Raw genomic sequence first — 20,343 nt, 5'->3', positions numbered from 1 at the left:
TGTGAGGACACAGCAGGATACAGCTATTATGACCTCTGTGTGATATAATGTATAGACCATGCCTGCACTCTGTTACACATACTGAGATGGAGATCCGGAGAGTGTGAGGACACAGCAGGATACAGCTAGTATGACCTGTGTGTGATATAATGTATAGACCATGCCTGCACTCTGTTACACATACTGAGATGGAGATATGGAGAGTGTGAGGACACAGCAGGGTGCAGATAGTATGACCTGTGTGTGATATAATGTATAGACCATGCCTGCACTCTGTTACACATACTGAGATGGAGATATGGAGAGTGTGAGGACACAGAAGGGTGCAGCTAGTATGTCCTGTGTGTGATATAATGTATAGACCATGCCTGCACTCTGTTACACATACTGAGATGGAGATCCGGAGAGTGTGAGGACACAGCAGGATACAGCTAGTATGTCCTATGTGTCATATAATGTATAGACCATGCCTGCACTCTGTTACACATACTGAGATGGAGATCCGGAGAGTGTGAGGACACAGCAGGATACAGCTAGTATGTCCTGTGTGTGATATAATGTATAGACCAGGCCTGCACTCTGTTACACATACTGAGATGGAGATCCGGAGAGTGTGAGGACACAGCAGGATACAGCTAGTATGACCTGTGTGTGATATAATGTATAGACCATGCCTGCACTATATTACACATACTGAGATGGAGATCCGGAGAGTGTGAGGACACAGCAGGATACAGCTAGTATGTCCTGTGTGTGATATAATGTATAGACCATGCCTGCACTCTGTTACACATACTGAGATGGAGATATGGAGAGTGTGAGGACACAGCAGGGTGCAGTTAGAATGACCTGTGTATGATATAATGTATAGACCATGCCTGCACTGTGTTACACATACTGAGATGGAGATATGGAGAGTGTGAGGACACAGCAGGATACAGCTAGTATGACCTGTGTGTGGTATAATGTATAGACCATGCCTGCACTCTGTTACACATACTGAGATGGAGATATGGAGAGTGTGAGGACACAGCAGGATGCAGCTACTATGACTTGTGTGTGATATAATGTATAGACCATGCCTGCACTATGTTACACATACTGAGATGGAGATACGGAGAGTGTGAGGACACAGCAGGATACAGCTAGTATGTCCTGTATGTGATATAATTTATAGACCATGCCTGCACTCTGTTAAACATACTGAGATGGAGATATGGAGAGTGTGAGGACACAGCAGGATCCAGCTAGTATGTCCTGTGTGTGATATAATGTATAGACCATGCCTGCACTCTGTTACACATACTGAGATGGAGAAATGGAGAGTGTGAGGATACAGCAGGATACAGCTAGTATGTCCTGTGTGTGATATAATGTATAGACCATGCCTGCACTCTGTTACACATACTGAGATGGAGATACGGAGAGTGTGAGGACACAGCAGGATGCAGCTAGTATGTCCTGTGTGTGTGATATAATGTATAGACCATGCCTGCACTCTGTTACACATACTGAGATGGAGATATGGAGAGTGTGAGGACACAGCAGGGTACAGCTAGTATGTCCTGTGTGTGATATAATATATAGACCATGCCTGCACTCTGTTACACATACTGAGATGGAGATATGGAGAGTGTGAGGACACAGCAGGGTGCAGCTAGTATGTCCTGTGTGTGATATAATGTATAGACCATGCCTGCACTCTGTTACACATACTGAGATGGAGATATGGAGAGTGTGAGGACACAGCAGGATACAGCTAGTATGTCCTGTGTGATATAATGTATAGACCATGCCTGCACTCTGTTACACATACTGAGATGGAGATATGGAGAGTGTGAGGACACAGCAGGATACAGCTAGTATGACCTGTGTGTGATATAATGTATAGACCATGCCTGCACTCTGTTACACATACTGAGATGGAGATCCGGAGAGTGTGAGGACAGAGCAGGATTCAGCTAGTATGTCCTGTGTGATATAATGTATAGACCATGCCTGCACTCTGTTACACATACTGAGATGGAGATATGGAGAGTGTGAGGACACAGCAGGATACAGCTAGTATGTCCTGTGTGTGATATAATGTATAGGCCATGCCTGCACTCTGTTACACATACTGAGATGGAGATATGGAGAGTGTGAGGACACAGCAGGATACAGCTAGTATGTCCTGTGTGTGATATAATGTATAGACCATGCCTGCACTCTGTTACACATACTGAGATGGAGATATGGAGAGTGTGAGGACACAGCAGGATACAGCTAGTATGACCTGTGTGTGATATAATGTATAGACCATGTCTGCACTCTGTTACACATACTGAGATGGAGATATGGAGAGTGTGAGGACACAGCAGGATTCAGCTAGTATGTCCTGTGTGATATAATGTATAGACCATGCCTGCACTCTGTTACACATACTGAGATGGAGATATGGAGAGTGTGAGGACACAGCAGGATACAGCTAGTATGACCTGTGTGTGATATAATGTATAGACCATGCCTGCACTCTGTTACACATACTGAGATGGAGATCCGGAGAGTGTGAGGACAGAGCAGGATGCAGCTAGTATGTCCTGTGTGTGATATAATGTATAGACCATGCCTGCACTCTGTTACACATACTGAGATGGAGATACGGAGAGTGTGAGGACACAGCAGAGTGCAGCTAGTATGACCTGTGTGTGATATAATGTATAGACCATGCCTGCACTCTGTTACACATACTGTGATGAAGATTCAGAGTGTGTGAGATCACAGCAGGATGCAGCTAGTATGTCCTGTGTGTGATATAATGTATAGACCATGTCTGCACTCTGTTACACATACTGAGATGGAGATATGGAGAGTGTGAGGACACAGCAGGATACAGCTAGTATGACCTGTGTGTGATATAATGTATAGAACATGCCTGCACTCTGTTACACATACTGAGATGGAGATCCGGAGAGTGTGAGGACAGAGCAGGGTGCAGCTAGTATGTCCTGTGTGTGATATAATGTATAGACCATGCCTGCACTCTGTTACACATACTGAGATGGAGATATGGAGAGTGTGAGGACACAGCAGGATACAGCTAGTATGTCCTGTGTGTGATATAATGTATAGACCATGCCTGCACTCTGTTACACATACTGAGATGGAGATCCGGAGAGTGTGAGGACACAGCAGGGTGCAGCTATTATGACCTGTGTGTGATATAATGTATAGACCATGCCTGCACCCTGTTACACATACTGTGATGAAGATTCAGAGTGTGTGAGATCACAGCATGATGCAGCTAGTATGACCTGTGTGTGATATAATGTATAGAACATGCCTGCTCTCTGTTACACATACTGAGATGGAGATCCGGAGAGTGTGAGGACACAGCAGGGTGCAGCTAGTATGTCCTGTGTGTGATATAATGTATAGACCAGTCCTGCACTCTGTTACATATACTGAGATGGAGATATGGAGAGTGTGAGGACACAGCAGGATGCAGCTAGTATGACCTGTGTGTGATATAATGTATAGAACATGCATGCACTCTGTTACACATACTGAGATGGAGATATGGAGAATGTGAGGACATAGCAGGATACAGCTAGTATGACCTGTGTGTGATATAATGTATAGACCATGCCTGCACTCTGTTACACATACTGAGATGGAGATATGGAGAGTGTGAGGACACAGCAGGATACAGGTAGTATGTCCTGTGTGTGATATAATGTATAGACCATGCCTGCACTCTGTTACACATACTGAGATGGAGATACGGAGAGTGTGAGGACACAGCAGGGTACAGCTATTATGTCCTGTGTGTGATATAATGTATAGACCATGCCTGCACTCTGTTACACATACTGAGATGGAGATACGGAGAGTGTGAGGACACAGCAGGGTGCAGCTAGTATGACCTGTGTGTGATATAATGTATAGACCATGCCTGCACTCTGTTACACATACTGAGATGGAGATATGGAGAGTGTGAGGACACAGCAGGATGCAGCTAGTATGACCTGTGTGTGATATAATGTATAGACCATGCCTGCACTCTGTTCCACATACTGATATTGAGATCAGGAGAGTGTGAGGACACAGCAGGATACAGCTAGTATGACCTGTGTGTGATATAATGTATAGACCATGCCTGCACTCTGTTACACATACTGAGATGGAGATATGGCGAGTGTGAGGACACAGCAGGATGCAGCTAGTATGACCTGTGTGTGATATAATGTATAGACCATGCCTGTACTCTGTTACACATACTGAGATGGAGATATGGAGAGTGTGAGGACACAGCAGGATGCAGCTAGTATGACCTGTGTGTGATATAATGTATAGACCATGCCTGCACTCTGTTACACATACTGAGATGGAGATATGGAGAGTGTGAGGACACAGCAGGATGCAGCTAGTATGACCTGTGTGTGATATAATGTATAGACCATGCCTGCACTCTGTTACACATACTGAGATGGAGATCTTATTATCATTACACAGTATGGATATGTAGGGGTACAGCCGGGCATGTCTTATAGTTACACAGTATGAGATGTTGGGGTACAGCCGGGCACGTCTTATTATAGTTACACAGTATGGAGATGTTGGGGTACATACGGGGACGTCTTATTATAGTTACACAGTATGGTATAATTCTGCAGAGAGCCTAATTCCCATATATTTATTCTGTTCCCAGCAGATGGACAAAGCAGCAGGAATAACTCGGGGAGACGTCTCATATTATCTCCAGGTTGTGACCTAGATAACTTCTCACAGGACTCTCCAGGAAAAAACCCCATTACCCCCAGTATACATCCAGCATTTCACAGTGCAGATATGTCATCTGATCCCTCTAACCATGAGGAATGCTCCCCTGATAATCCCAGTAGTGTTACACACAGCTCAGAACACACAGGTGATAAACCATTGTCATGTTCTGAATGTGGGAAAAGATTTACCAATCAGATCAGTCTTTCTATACATCAGAAGAGAGTTCACGCAGCTGAAAGGCCTTTTCTGTGTTCTGGGTGTGGGAAATGTTTTACACTTAAATCAGTTCTTGTTAGACATCACAGAAGTCACACAGGTGAGAAACCATTTCCATGCTCTGAGTGTGGGAAATGTTTTACACAGAAATCAAGTCTTGTTTCACATCACAGACGTCACACAGGTGAGAGGCCATTTTCATGTTCTGAGTGTGGGAAATGTTTTACATTTAAATCAGATCTTGTTAGACATCAGAGATGTCACACAGGTGAGAAACCATTTCCATGCTCTGAGTGTGGGAAATATTTTACACAGAAATCAGATCTAGTTACACATCAGAGACGTCACACAGGTGAGAAACCATTTACATGTCATGAGTGTGGGAAATGTTTTGCACAGAAATCAGAACTTGTTGTACATCAAAGACGTCACACAGGTGACAAACCATTTCCATGCTCTGAGTGTGGGAAATGTTTTAAACGGAAATCAAATCTTGTTGAACATCAGAGAAGTCACACAGGTGAGAAACCTTTTTCATGCTCTGAGTGTGGGAAATGTTTTACACAGAAATCAGAACTTGTTCGACATCAAAGACGTCATACAGGTGAGAAACCATTTACATGTCTTGAGTGTGGGAAATGTTTTGCACAGAAATCAGAACTTGTTGTACATCAAAGACGTCACACAGGTGACAAACCATTTCCATGCTCTGAGTGTGGGAAATGTTTTACACAGAAATCAAATCTTGTTGAACATCAGAGAAGTCACACAGGTGAGAAACCTTTTTCATGCTCTGAGTGTGGGAAATGTTTTACACAGAAATCATATCTAGTTGAACATCAGAGAAGTCACACAGGTGAGAATCCTTTTTCATGCTCTGAGTGTGGGAAATGTTTTACACAGAAATCAGAACTTGTTAAACATCAGAGACGTCACACAGGTGAGAAATCATTTCCATGCTCTGAGTGTGGGAAATATTTTACATGCTATTCAATACTTGCTTCTCATAAGAGAACTCACTCGTGTGAGAGGCCATTTTCATGTTTTGAGTGTGGGAAATGTTTTACATTTAAATCAGATCTTGTTACACATCAGAGATCTCACACAGGTGAGAAACCATTTCCATGTCCTGAGTGTGGGAAATGTTTTACACGTAAACCATATCTTGTTGTACATCAGAGATGTCACACAGGTGAGAAACCATTTCCATGTCCAGAGTGTGGGAAATGTTTTGCACAAAAATCACAGCTTGTTATACATCAGAGATGTCACACTGGTGAGAAACTATTTCCGTGTCCTGAGTGTGGAAAATTGTTAACACAGAAATCAGCTCTTGTTGCCCATCTCAGAAGTCACATAGGTGAGAAACCATTTTCATGTTCTCAGTGTGGAAAATGTTTTACACAGAAATCATATCTAGTTGCACATCAGAGATGTCACACAGGTGAGAAACCATTTCCATGTCCTGAGTGTGGGAAATGTTTTACACAGAAATCACATCTTGTTAGACATCAGAGAAGTCACACAGGTGAGAAACCATTTCCATGTTCTGAATGTGGGAAAAGTTTTACACGTAAACCATATCTTGTTGTACATCAGAGAAGTCACACAGGTGAGAAACCATTTCCATGTTCTGAGTGTGGGAAATGTTTTATACTTAAATCAGTTCTTGTTACACATCAGAGAACTCACACAGGTGAGAAATCATTTCCATGCTCTGAGTGTGGGAAATGTTTTACAATGAAATCTGCTCTTTTTAGTCATCAGAAACGTCACACAGGAGAAAAACAATGTGTATGAGCCTATAGAAATATATAGAAATTGCAGCGGTATTTGCAGTACTGTCATTTTATTGAACATTTTCAAAGAGGCATAAATACAGTTTTAGCCTAGATTGCTGTCCCTGCTTGATGAAGGGTAAATGACATTTGCATTATCACACTATGGGTCTGATTCAGCAGCAGAAGCAAATGCAGCTGCAGTCTCTTACAGATCGCAGGTACTAATATATGCTAATGCCGAGGTACAGCCACCATAACCACGCCCACTGCTTCTCATTATCGTCCAATGTCACCCTCCTGTGTAATCATCGGTACCATCGCCGCACATTAAGCAGACACACAGCATTTACATCAGGTCTGATCAGCCACAAACACTGCAGCTCTCCTGACATGCAGAGAGGAGCAGCTGCCATCGCTATGGCTAATTTATACACGCCCATGACATGGCGATCACACAGACAGACACGCCTGCATGACATGGCGATCACACAGACAGACACGCCTGCAGGACATGGCGATCACACAGACAGACACACCCATGACATGGTGATCACACAGACAGACACGCCTGCAGTTTTCTGTCCACCCCCCTGCTACCTCCCTGAAACGCTGTCACCCTGCCACTCACTATGTGATGAATTCCTCTGTGCGTCCGTAATAGCAATGTGATTGCTGTGTGTGCGCAGTGTGACTTATACGTAGGTGTGATGGGAGACAATCACTCTATCTGCGTAACTATCGTCATTGTGTCCTCTACTGAATCAGCCCCTATATACTGATATATTACACTTTATTATATATCCACACGGATGTCACCAACATAGGGCTCCAACAGGTTCCTCATGTAATGGCTTTCAGTTTCCTTATTCTATAAGATCAGAGGTTCCCAAACTCCGCTATTACAGGCCAGGTATTAAGGATAATCCATTCTTGAGCACAGGTTACTTAATTAGTGCCTCAGTCAGTTTGATTTAACCATTTGGACTCAAGCATGGATATCCTTAAGCTCTGGCCTATAATGGGGGAGTTTGGGAAGTTCTGTATTAAATTATTATTGTGCTATTGGCCTATTTGTGAAATAACAAGACCACATGATGTAATATAGGGACATATCTAATCTGTCACCATGACAAAGTGCTGGGGATGTAATATGGAAAGTGGGAAACTATGACAACATGTGATGACTGGGCTGTATGTGATGGGGTGAGATGGGTGATATAATGACATATGTAACCTCTGATTTTATCTCACTGGATCCAGTATTCTCTGGTTGGGTTTCCTGGTAAATGGATCTCTAATCTCCTTACAGCAGTCTGATTTCTAGTAGGTTACAGAGGATCTAATTAGAATTAAGCAGTTACACTTCCAAAGGATAAGAACATTAAAATCATGATCACTTATGTAATTTATACATTATTAGGTAATGTTGTTAGTGTAGGGACACAGGAAGCTTCTGGTCCTGGTATAAACTACTAACAGTAATTTCCATTAGGTGCATCAGGCTCCTGATAAGCCCAGGAGAATACAGATGTGAGCAGGGTACATAGTAATGGAGGAATAATACAGGGACATCACAGGATAAGTAAGATCAGTACCGATTGTCCTCAGTATGTCCTGCACTGTTATAAACCTACAAAAATATGAGCTCAAAGAGTTTGGTAACAAGAAAACCAGACACCGCACGGACCTGTCTGACGTCCATGTGGGGTAACACAGCTGCGTGTGGCGCTTGTTTGTTAGTATTTTCCACACTTTTTTGACCTGAATGTTTTTGTACATTGTTAGTAAAGCTGGAATAGTGTCCAGTTGTCCTCTTGGTGGTGCACATGTTCTGTGATGGCCTAGATGTAAGATCTAGTGATTTGCTGTAAGACGGGATTTAGTGGAAACACTGATGTTACCAGAGATGTCACAAGGAAGTATAGAGGTTTCTGCATGAGGGTGAGTTGTGTCTCATGGGCTGGTCACACTAGACCACAGCTGGCAAAAGAAAATACCAGAGATAGGGACAGGGCAGTCAGGTATAGACCAGGGTACAAGCCAAGGTCAGGGCCACTGAAGAACAAATGTCAGGCATAAGCCGGGTCAGTATTGGTCAGTCAGACAATTACTATGGACCATATTCTATTAGGCTGCGAAAAGACATAATTTTTGCAGGTTTGACTTATCCCTGTATTCAATTTTCATGACTTTTCACCGGAGCGAAAAGGTGGCAAAATAAAGTGCAGAACTGGGGTTTTGGGGTACAAACTTAAAAAAAAAAACATCCTACACCCCTTGGACAGTCCCCAAAAGATGTTCTGGGTTAAAAAAAAATTTAAAAGTACCACAGGAAACCCCAAAAAAGGTACTTTCATTTTGGGGGCGAAAAAAAAAAAGTTGGGGGACAAACTTCTAACTAGCAAAATAGATTTCAGGGGGGGGTGTCCCCAAGTATGCCCCAGGTGTTTTTTTTAATTGCAGGTGGTTGCATCAGGTGGATTTTTTAAAATTTTTAAAACTTCACATTAGCCACTTTAAAATATGCTAGTACCCATTTTCTTGTACCCCAAATTTGATGGGACACCTTAATTTCACCCCCAAAATACTGCTAAATGCTATTCTTCACCACTTGTGCAAAGACAGTAAATATCACCTATTGAGACCATTTAAAGACCCCAAATACCTTTTAGCAGGGCTATTCGGGGGTACCCATAGTGAACCCCATGTCAGAGCATCTTTTGGGGGGTGTCAGACTGATTTGGGCAAAAATGACATGACTTTTTGCTGATTTCGTTTTTTCGCCGGTTCCCGTTTTCAACGATTTGGAAGTGAATACAGGAATACGCGGGGAAGAGCGCGATAAGTTATCGACCCTGCAACTTGTGATGACGAGAAAAGTCCGGCAACTGACTTTTCGCTCCAAATTGAATATGGCCCTATGTCTCATTCAGAACTGGATATAAACTGACATAAAGCTGTATTACTCTGTCACTTTAGGTACCGGTGATTATAGGTATATATTGGGGTGATTATAGGTATATATTGGGGTTATTATAGGTGTATATTGGGGTGACTATAGGTATATATTGGGGTGATTATAGGTATAGGGGTGATTATAGGTGTATATTGGGGTGATTATAGGTGTATATTGGGGTGTTTATAGGTGTATATTGGGGTGATTATAGGTATATATTGGGGTGATTATAGGGTATATATTGGGGTGATTATAGGTATATATTGGGGTGATTATAGGTGTATATTGGGGTTATTATAGGTATATATTGGGGTGATTATAGGTATATATTGAGGTGATTATAGGTATATATTGGGGTGATTATAGGTATATATTGAGGTGATTATAGGTATATATTGGGATGATTATAGGTGTATATTGGGGTGATTATAGGTATATATTGGGGTGATTATAAGTGTATATTGGGGTGATTATAGGTATATATTGGGGTGATTATAGGTATATATTGGGGTTACACCAGCTCTTCGTATTCCTAGGTTCTTGTTATGCAGTTTTTTATTGCTCTGTCTTTTAGTATCTTTATACTGTGACTGTCTTAGTGTCCATTTCTCATACCCAAACAAGAAAGGTTTTGTCTTACACGTGTGCCCCTCTTTCCTGTCTCCTGTCACTGTGACACTGCTCTGGTGTTGGGGATTTGCTCTCTGATGGGCACCTGCATGGATACACTGGCCTGTCCTGTTATTACCTCCTATCATGTTATAGATCAGCATTATGTTAGTACATATGTATTAGATAATAAGTCATCTCTATTGTATGTGTGCCATGGAGGGAATGACAGCACTGTGCGAGTATCATATCCTGCAGCTTATAATACATGAGTAATACAGAAATGACACATTGTACACAAGCCATGAATAATAACAGGAATTGCTCTGTATGAGTAACTGGACGTTACAGGACTATTATGTGCAGGATGTTACTCTCATCATTAATGTAAGGACCATATTATACCAAAGAGAGAAAGCCAGGACAGCTATTCCTCATGGATGGCTCCTAATACGTACAGACCCCACCTGATGGAAAATGCCAGGATGCTGCACATCTCTGAGCGTTGGATGTATGATCTGTTATCTATATACAGGTGCACAGCACAGAGTCACTACACCAGTATGCCGGGAGCTTCACATCATTACTCTGTTCTGTTACCTAGCTGTATCCATGTCAGTCTTGTCTGATCATAGCTGTAATGGAGTTATATGAGCTGACATACTCTGTGCTGCTGTTACCATTCTCTTTTTAGTTACAGATTTCCAGCACCGCCCATCTTATCTGCTGCTTGTGTGTCTGCCCCCAGGTTTGCAGGATACAGCAGCTGCTCATTTTATAATCTGCTTTTCTTGCTGCATTCACACAATATTATAGTAATCTGTAGTATTATATATTCAATAAATAACATTCCAAGTGTTACTACAGAAGGAAACTATATTCTTGTAATCTTGCAATAAAATGACTGATGTAGAAAATTCTGCCTCACTGCTGTGTTTAGTTATAACTTGTGTATAAAGGGGCCTATCGCATGACATCATTCTGGGAGTGGATTGTTTTTTTTATGTTTCTATTCATTTACATTAAAAAATCATTAGTCGTTTACCACAACAGATATATCTAATATCTATCAGCGTTAAACGATAATTGACCAACATGTTGGAGAGACAAAAGACCAAATTTGTCGGCCGCAGGAGTGCGCAATTTTATCGTTCAGAGCCTGTCCATTAGCAGATAAATTGAACGACTGAATGAAAAAAGTTCATCTTTCAAATTTATCTGCTAATGGATAGGCCCCTTAAAGGAAAGGGCGAGGTGTGGGGGAAACGAGGGAGAAGGTGATATATAATAATATAATGTTCAGTAATCGGGAAATATAATGAATTGAAAAAAAAACTACAAATGTAAGTAAAACCCATAATCTGGTGTAATGGGTACAAGGATCTGTGTATAATGTGGTGTAATGGGTACAAGGACCTGTGTATAATGTGGTGTAATGGGTACAAGGACCTGTGTATAATGTGGTGTAATGGGTATGAGGACCTGCGTATAATGTGGTGTAATGGGTACAAGGACCTGTGTATAATCTGGTGTAATGGGTAGGAGGACCTGTGTATAATGTGGTGTAATAGGTACGAGGACCTGTGTATAATGTGGTGTAATGGGTACAAGGACCTGTGTATAATGTGGTGTAATAGGTACGAGGACCTGTGTATAATGTGGTGTAATGGGTACAAGGACCTGTGTATAATGTGGTGTAATGGGTACAAGGACCTGTGTATAATGTGGTGTAATGGGTACAAGGACCTGTGTATAATCTGGTGTAATGGGTACGAGGACCTGTGTATAATGTGGTGTAATGGGTACAAGAACCTGTGTATAATCTGGTGTAATGGGTACGAGGACCTGTGTATAATGTGGTGTAATGGGTACAAGAACCTGTGTATAATCTGGTGTAATGGGTACGAGGACCTGTGTATAATGTGGTGTAATGGGTATGAGGACCTGTGTATAATGTGGTGTAATGGGTAGGAGGACCTGTGTATAATGTGGTGTAATGGGTAGGAGGACCTGTGTATAATGTGGTGTAATGGGTACAAGGACCTGCGTATAATGTGGTGTAATGGGTACAAGGACCTGTGTATAATGTGGTGTAATGGGTAGGAGGACCTGTGTATAATGTGGTGTAATGGGTAGGAGGACCTGTGTATAATGTGGTGTAATGGGTACAAGGACCTGTGTATAATGTGGTGTAATGGGTACAAGGACCTGTGTATAATGTGGTGTAATGGGTACAAGGACCTGTGTATAATGTGGTGTAATGGGTACAAGGACCTGTGTATAATGTGGTGTAATGGGTACAAGGACCTGTGTATAATGTGGTGTAATGGGTACGAGGACCTGTGTATAATGTGGTGTAATGGGTACGAGGACCTGTGTATAATGTGGTGCAATGGGTACGAGGACCTGGAGGACCTGTGTATAATGTGGTGTAATGGGTACGAGGACCCGTGTATAATGTGGTGTAATGGGTACGAGGACCCGTGTATAATGTGGTGTAATGGGTACGAGGACCCGTGTATAATGTGGTGTAATGGGTACGAGGACCTGGAGGACCTGTGTATAATGTGGTGTAATGGGTACGAGGACCTGTGTATAATGTGGTGTAATGGGTACGAGGACCTGTGTATAATGTGGTGTAATGGGTACGAGGACCCGTGTATAATGTGGTGTAATGGGTACGAGGACCCGTGTATAATGTGGTGTAATGGGTACGAGGACCCGTGTATAATGTGGTGTAATGGGTACGAGGACCCGTGTATAATGTGGTGTAATGGGTACGAGGACCCGTGTATAATGTGGTGTAATGGGTACGAGGACCCGTGTATAATGTGGTGTAATGGGTACGAGGACCCGTGTATAATGTGGTGTAATGGGTACGAGGACCCGTGTATAATGTGGTGTAATGGGTACGAGGACCTGTGTATGGGTACGAGGACCCGTGTATAACTTGGTGTAACGGGTACCAGGACCCGTGTATAACTTGGTGTAACGGGTACCAGGACCCGTGTATAACGTGGTGTAACGGGTACCAGGACCCGTGTATAACGTGGTGTAACGGGTACGAGGACCCGTGTATAACGTGGGGTAACGGGTACGAGGATCTGTGTGTAACGTGGGGTAACGGGTACGAGGACCCGTGTGTAACGTGGGGTAACGGGTACGAGGACCCGTGTGTAACGTGGGGTAACGGGTACGAGGACCCGTGTGTAACGTGGTGTAACGGGTACCAAGACCTGTGTATAATGTGGTGTAATGGGTACGAGGACCTGTGTATAATGTGGTGTAATGGGACCGAGGACCTGTGTATAATGTGGTGTAATGGGACCGAGGACCTGTGTATGAGCCTGTCTGGGTCACAGCGTCTCCCTATGTCAGTAATGTATCTATCTGGTCTATGTCAGTCATACAGATATAATAGGACAATACCACCTTATACATGGACACATGTAGCTGCCCCTCTGCACATTCCCCACCTTTATGCTGCCCATACACGGGACGATTGATCACACGATTTGGGCAGTTTCTACACGTTGGACAGACCAATCTTATGAAAATGTGTATTTTGTGTCTTCTGCGACCCCGATGCGCATCCCCGCCGTCGTCTAGTTGGATCACAGATCAGATGGTTTTGCAGAGAGATCTCAACTGATTGCGTACGAATTGACACACATTATGTGAAATAGTTGCATTTTAATTGTCGTGTATCTGAAGGGAAGAATTTTCAAGGGAAATCATACAACTGATCTGACCAACTTTTGAATCTCACCGTGTATGGCCACCTTTAGTTACAGGACTGGAGGAAGTGACATTGTTACTGGAACCATCTATGGTAAATCCCGACATTTTCTCACATGATAACGTTAATAACTAGTGTTACAGATGTTTGTATTATAGTAGGGATTGGACATAAATAGAACATAGGGCGTGATTCAGACCCGTTCGCTATTTGCGGTCGTTCGTTCAAAAACAAGGGGTGGCTATTCAAATGATCCGTTCGCAAATTGCAGTCTGTTCACACCTCTAAGTCTGAACGAGCGAGCAAAACATACGCTCATTTATTTGTCTGGTTCGCGCATGCGTATAATGATCCGTACGCATGCGCAGATGTGCGAACATCGCTCGGAACGAGCGTACTGCCGCTAGCGAGTGGCTCTGAATGAGGACCATAGTGTCAGTGTAATTAGCATTCATTACACAACATTGTCTAGGCCTAAGCATTGATCCCGGAACATCGATGGTTTCCGATGTTACCACACAAGACTCCTCGTCGTCTCCTCAGGGCTGGCTGAGCTGACTCCTACGGTTACTAATAGTGGTGGACTGGCTGCTGCTGTGCTTCATGCTCTGCAGTGATCACACATTGCTCCGTGACCCATGTGACTGTCCTGACACACTCCGAGCTTAACCAGTCAGCCGGGCACTCAGTCATTGGCAGGCAGTGCCATGCTGAGTGCCACCATCACGTCATAGACACAGTGACAGGCTCAGAGTGACTGCCCACCACCCAAGACACCTGCTCCTGTGCTGCATGGCTGACTGATAATTCTCTGCATTAGGCGGGGAAAGGCCGCGGTGCGAGTTACACTGAGCCAACATCGGAACACTATTGTGAGGAAACATCGGAACCTCACCATCTTTGGGTAAACCATTGACCATTGAAAACAAACCATTGATGGTTCCGATGAGACACCATTCAGTTCCCATCATTACCTTATAGCTGACCATAGTGTTAGACCCACTCAGCTATTTTTGGGGAGATAAAGCCTATAGGTCCATTGATGCCCTCTCTCACCCACAAATAATGGGTGGGGCCTAATGATGTTCAGAGCCCCGCCCCCAGAGTGATCAACTGCATTATAAGTAGGTAAGTATGTTCTGTATATTGGGAAAACCCTGCTGAGCTGAGGATGGGGCAGATATAAGGTGCAGACACTAAAGCTGGGTACACATAAAGATTTTCTGTCCAACCAGCCAACTAGTTGATTGGTTGGAATGAAAATCTGGTAATGTATGGGAGTAACTGATGATCAGCAATTTGATCCCAAACGCCAGAAAATGGACAAAAACTGTTGTTTGAACAAATTATTTAGATCAAACATTTAACAAACTTGTCTGACGCCATTTTCATCTGTTTTCTGTCATTTAGGAGCAAATTGCTGATCATCATTTACTCCCATACGTTACCAGATTTTCATTCCCACCAAATCAACTAGTTGGATGGTTGGACAGAATATATATAGCTGTGTATGCAGCTTTAGATGTCAGAGGGGTGAGTCAGACTCAAATATAAGCTGCAGGGTAACAATGAGGCTGTGTGGCTATAACTGTATTTGCCACCCTGGTATTACAGCATGGAGGATTGCTAAGGTGCACAGCTACTCGCTGGTTTTCATTAGCCCCTAAGGGGTATATTCAATTGGGTGCAAAAATAGAAAAAAAACACCCGCGAGGTTTTTCCTGTAGGTGCGTTTTTTACTATTCAACTAGGTGCGTGGGTTTTTTTTTGTTGCCCGCCAGGAGGTTTATATTCTCGCACCGCCAGAGCAAGCGTGATTTTTCCTAAAATCAATTTTAGGAAAAATCAGTGGCAATTGCTCTGGCACCCCGGTGGTACCCCCTCTTAGGACTAATTAAGCAATTGGACGTTTCCAATTGGCTTAATTAGTCTTTAATTACTTACCTTCTGCAGCGCTGTCTTCTGCATCCAGCATCGAGAGCCGGCTCTTCTGCAGCAGGGTGAGTTTGTCAGTGTGTGGTGTTTGTAATACCTCTTTTCCACCAAAAGCCCAGGTCCGACCTGGGTTTTTGGACATGGTTCCAACCCTGGTCAGACCCATTTACACTGCACCTTTGATCTGGGTTACTCCCAGGTCAGCCCTGTTCACACTGAACTCAGGTCTGCCCTGCTAAACCTGTGAGGTCATAAAAAGTGGGAGGTGAATGCTCCACAACCACCAATCCGCTCATTTTAGGCATGATCCAGGTCAGATAACCCGGGTTGCACCGTTTACACTGCATCATTACCTGGGTCCATCCTGGGTTCAACCCTGGAAGCTACCTGGGTTGAATTGCTGGGTCACTTGACCCAGGTTATTTTTCAGGGACCCTTTTACACTGAACTGCGACCCGGGTAGACCCAGCAAAACCCAGGTTTTTGCTCTGGTGCAAAAGGGGTATTAGTGTGTATAAGTGAGTGTGTGTATGACCCCCCCAGTGTTCGTGTGGCACCTGGAATGGGCACTTGGAGAACTATATCTTCCAGCAGCCCTTGCCCCCCCCAGGACTCCCAGCATACCCCTCTCCAGTAAGAAGAAAGAGGGGGAGCCGCGGAGACCCCTGGCCACGTAGGTGAAAAATTATTATTTTTTTTATTTACCCGGTGAAGAGTTTTCAGAGCTGATAACCCAAAAACCTCTATTTTTTTAATTGAATACCATGGGCATCGGGAGCGTGCATACCCGCGGTATTCCTAAATGGTGCACAAGGTTTTTCTCCTCGCTAAACCTTGCGACCATTTGTATATGCCCCTAAGTGTGAGAGCTAAGATGATGGTCATTGCAAATGGAGATTCCCCCCCCTGCTGAACCCAACCACAAACTCATCTTGGGCATACAAAAGGTGTCCATCTCTCGTATAAAAATGTATAGTAACCATCATACATAGGTCAGTGACGAGGGTGAGGGGCTTTACCAATAACCCTACCCCAGGCTCCAGCTTTGTGGCCCCCTCTCCTCTCCAAGACCCTTTATTTTAGGCCCCAGCTGACGCCTCTGAAACAGATTCTGAATTAGTCATTTACCTCAGTACAAGTGATTTTATGTAAGGAATATATGTGGGGAACTTGTACAATCATTAGCAGCACATCCTGCACACTACACAACAGGGTAATGCCCAGGTAACCGGATGTCACATGTAATCCCAAGCACAGGTAATTACACACATTACAGCACATCCTGCACACTACACCACCAGGGTAATGCCCAGGTAACCGGATGTCACACGTAATCCCAAACACATGTAATTACGCACATTACAGCACATCCTGCACACTACACCACCAGGGTAATGCCCAGGTAACCGGATGTCACACGTAATCCCAACCACAGGTAATTACACACATTACGGCACATCCTGCACACTACACCACCAGGGTAATGCCCAGGTAACCGGATGTCACATGTAATCCCAAGCACAGGTAATTACACACATTACGGCACATCCTGCACACTACACCACCAGGGTAATGCCCAGGTAACCGGATGTCACATGTAATCCCAAGCACAGGCAATTACACACATTACAGCACATCCTGCACACTACACCACCAGGGTAATGCCCAGGTAACCGGATATCACATGTAATCCCAAGCACAGGTAATTACACACATTAGCAGCACATCCTGCACACTACACCACCAGGGCAATGCCCAGGTAACCGGATGTCACACGTAATCCCAAGCACAGGTAATTACACACATTAGCAGCACATCCTGCACACTACACCAACAGGGCAATGCCCAGGGAACCGGATGTCACACGTAATCCCAAGCACAGGTAATTACACACATTACAGCACATCCTGCACACTACACAGCCAGGTAATGCCCAGGTAACCGGATGTCACACATAATCCCAAACACAGGTAATTACACACATTAGCAGCACATCCTGCACACTACACCAACAGGGCAATGCCCAGGGAACCGGATGTCACACGTAATCCCAAGCACAGGTAATTACACACATTAGCAGCGCATCCTGCACACTACACAGCCAGGTAATGCCCAGGTAACCGGATGGCACATGTAATCCCAAGCACAGGTAATTACACACATTAGCAGCGCATCCTGCACACTACATCACCAGGGTAATGCACAGGTAACCGGATGTAACACGTAATCCCAAGCACAGGTAATTACACACATTAGCAGCGCATCCTGCACACTACACAGCCAGGTAATGCCCAGGTAACTGGATGTCACATGTAATCCCAAGGACAGGTAATTACACACATTAGCAGCGCATCCTGCACACTACACCACCAGGGTAATGCCCAGGTAACCGGATGTCACATGTAATCCAAAGCACAGGTAATTACACACATTACAGCACATCCTGCACACTACACCACCAGGGTAATGCCCAGGTAACCGGATGTCACACATAATCCCAAACACAGGTAATTACACACATTAGCAGCACATCCTGCACACTACACCAACAGGGCAATGCCCAGGGAACCGGATATCACATGTAATCCCAAGCACAGGTAATTACACACATTGGCCCTCATTCAGAGCCGGACGCTCTGAGCAGAGCGCACGCTCTGAATGAGGGCCGCCCTCCATAAAAATGGAGCGTCCTCCTGGACGCTCGTATAGCTGTGGGTCACCACCCACAGCCTATACGAGCGTGCAGTTTGATGGCCGCGATGGTCGTGACCATCGCGACCATCGAAACTGCGAGCCGGAGCCTGCGGTTGAGGTTTTCAACCGCAAGCCCCGGAGTGATTTTGGCTCTATCAGAGCCAAAATCACTCCCACTGACATCACTAGTGATGTCAGTGGGCTGGCTTCTGACGGGAGGCGTTCCCGTGGGAACGCCCCCGTCAGGGAGGCACGCCCCCGGCACGCCCACCAAAGGGGGCGTGCTGTCAATCAACATCGACAGTACGCCCCCTTTGATCAGACACAACGAGCGAAGGACTTTCCTTCGCTCGTCGCGTCTGGCGCATGCGCACGACGGAGCTCCCTCCGTCGTGCGCATGCTCAGTGCAGACCATCGACCCACTTGCGAGCGGACAGCCGCTTGCGAGTGGGTCTGAATCAGGGCCTTTACCAGCACATCCTACACACTACACCACCAGGGTAATGCCCAAGTTACCGGATGTCACATGTAATCCCAAGCACAGGTAATTACACACATTACAGCACATCCTGCACACTACACCACCAGGGTAATGCCCAGGTAACCGGATGTCACACGTAATCCCAAACACATGTAATTACATATTAGCAACACATCCTGCACACTACACCACCAGGGCAATGCCCAGGTAACCGGATGTCACATGTAATCCCAAGCACAGGTCATTACATACATTACCAGCACGTCCTGCACACTACACCACCAGGATAATGCCAAGGTAACCTGATGTCACATGTAATCCCAAACACAGGCAATTACACACATTAGCAGCACAACCTGCACACTACACCACCAGGGTAATGCCCAGGTAACCGGATGTCACATGTAATCCCAAGCACAGGTAATTACACACATTAGCAGCACATCCTGCACACTACACCACCAGGGCAATGCCCAGGTAACCGGATGTCACACGTAATCCCAAGAACAGGTAATTACACACATTAGCAGCACATCCTGCACACTACACCAACAGGGCAATGCCCAGGGAACCGGATGTCACACGTAATCCCAAGCACAGGTAATTACACACATTACAGCACATCCTGCACACTACACAGCCAGGTAATGTCCAGGTAACCGGATGTCACACATAATCCCAAGCACAGGTAATTACACACATTAGCTGCACATCCTGCACACTACACCAACAGGGCAATGCCCAGGGAACCGGATGTCACACGTAATCCCAAGCACAGGTAATTACACACATTAGCAGCGCATCCTGCACACTACACAGCCAGGTAATGCCCAGGTAACCGGATGGCACATGTAATCCCAAGCACAGGTAATTACACACATTAGCAGCGCATCCTGCACACTACACCACCAGGGTAATGCCCAGGGAACCGGATATCACATGTAATCCCAAGCACAGGTAATTACACACATTGGCCCTCATTCAGAGCCGGACGCTCTGAGCAGAGCGCACGCTCTGAATGAGGGCCGCCCTCCATAAAAATGGAGCGTCCTCCTGGACGCTCGTATAGCTGTGGGTCACCACCCACAGCCTATACGAGCGTGCAGTTTGATGGCCGCGATGGTCGTGACCATCGCGACCATCGAAACTGTGAGCCGGAGCCTGCGG

The 20,343-nt window shown here is 44.7% G+C and overlaps 1 protein-coding gene across 1 annotated transcript in view; it reads left to right on the top strand.

The window, feature by feature from the left end:
* The window catches only part of LOC148480726 (uncharacterized), a 280,051-nt gene that overhangs the window by 90,537 nt on the left and 169,171 nt on the right, over positions 1 to 20,343 (top strand). Inside the window, 2 exon segments of the mRNA XM_088453954.1 lie at positions 5,081 to 5,920; positions 6,341 to 6,739. Coding sequence (XP_088310080.1) covers positions 5,081 to 5,920; positions 6,341 to 6,739 — 1,239 coding nt within the window.

This window comes from Taudactylus pleione, unplaced genomic scaffold (genome assembly GCF_031769625.1).
Source record: "Taudactylus pleione unplaced genomic scaffold, aTauple2 ptg000603l, whole genome shotgun sequence".
Taxonomy (NCBI): domain Eukaryota; kingdom Metazoa; phylum Chordata; class Amphibia; order Anura; family Myobatrachidae; genus Taudactylus; species Taudactylus pleione.
This window is presented reverse-complemented; position numbering and strand designations above follow the sequence as displayed.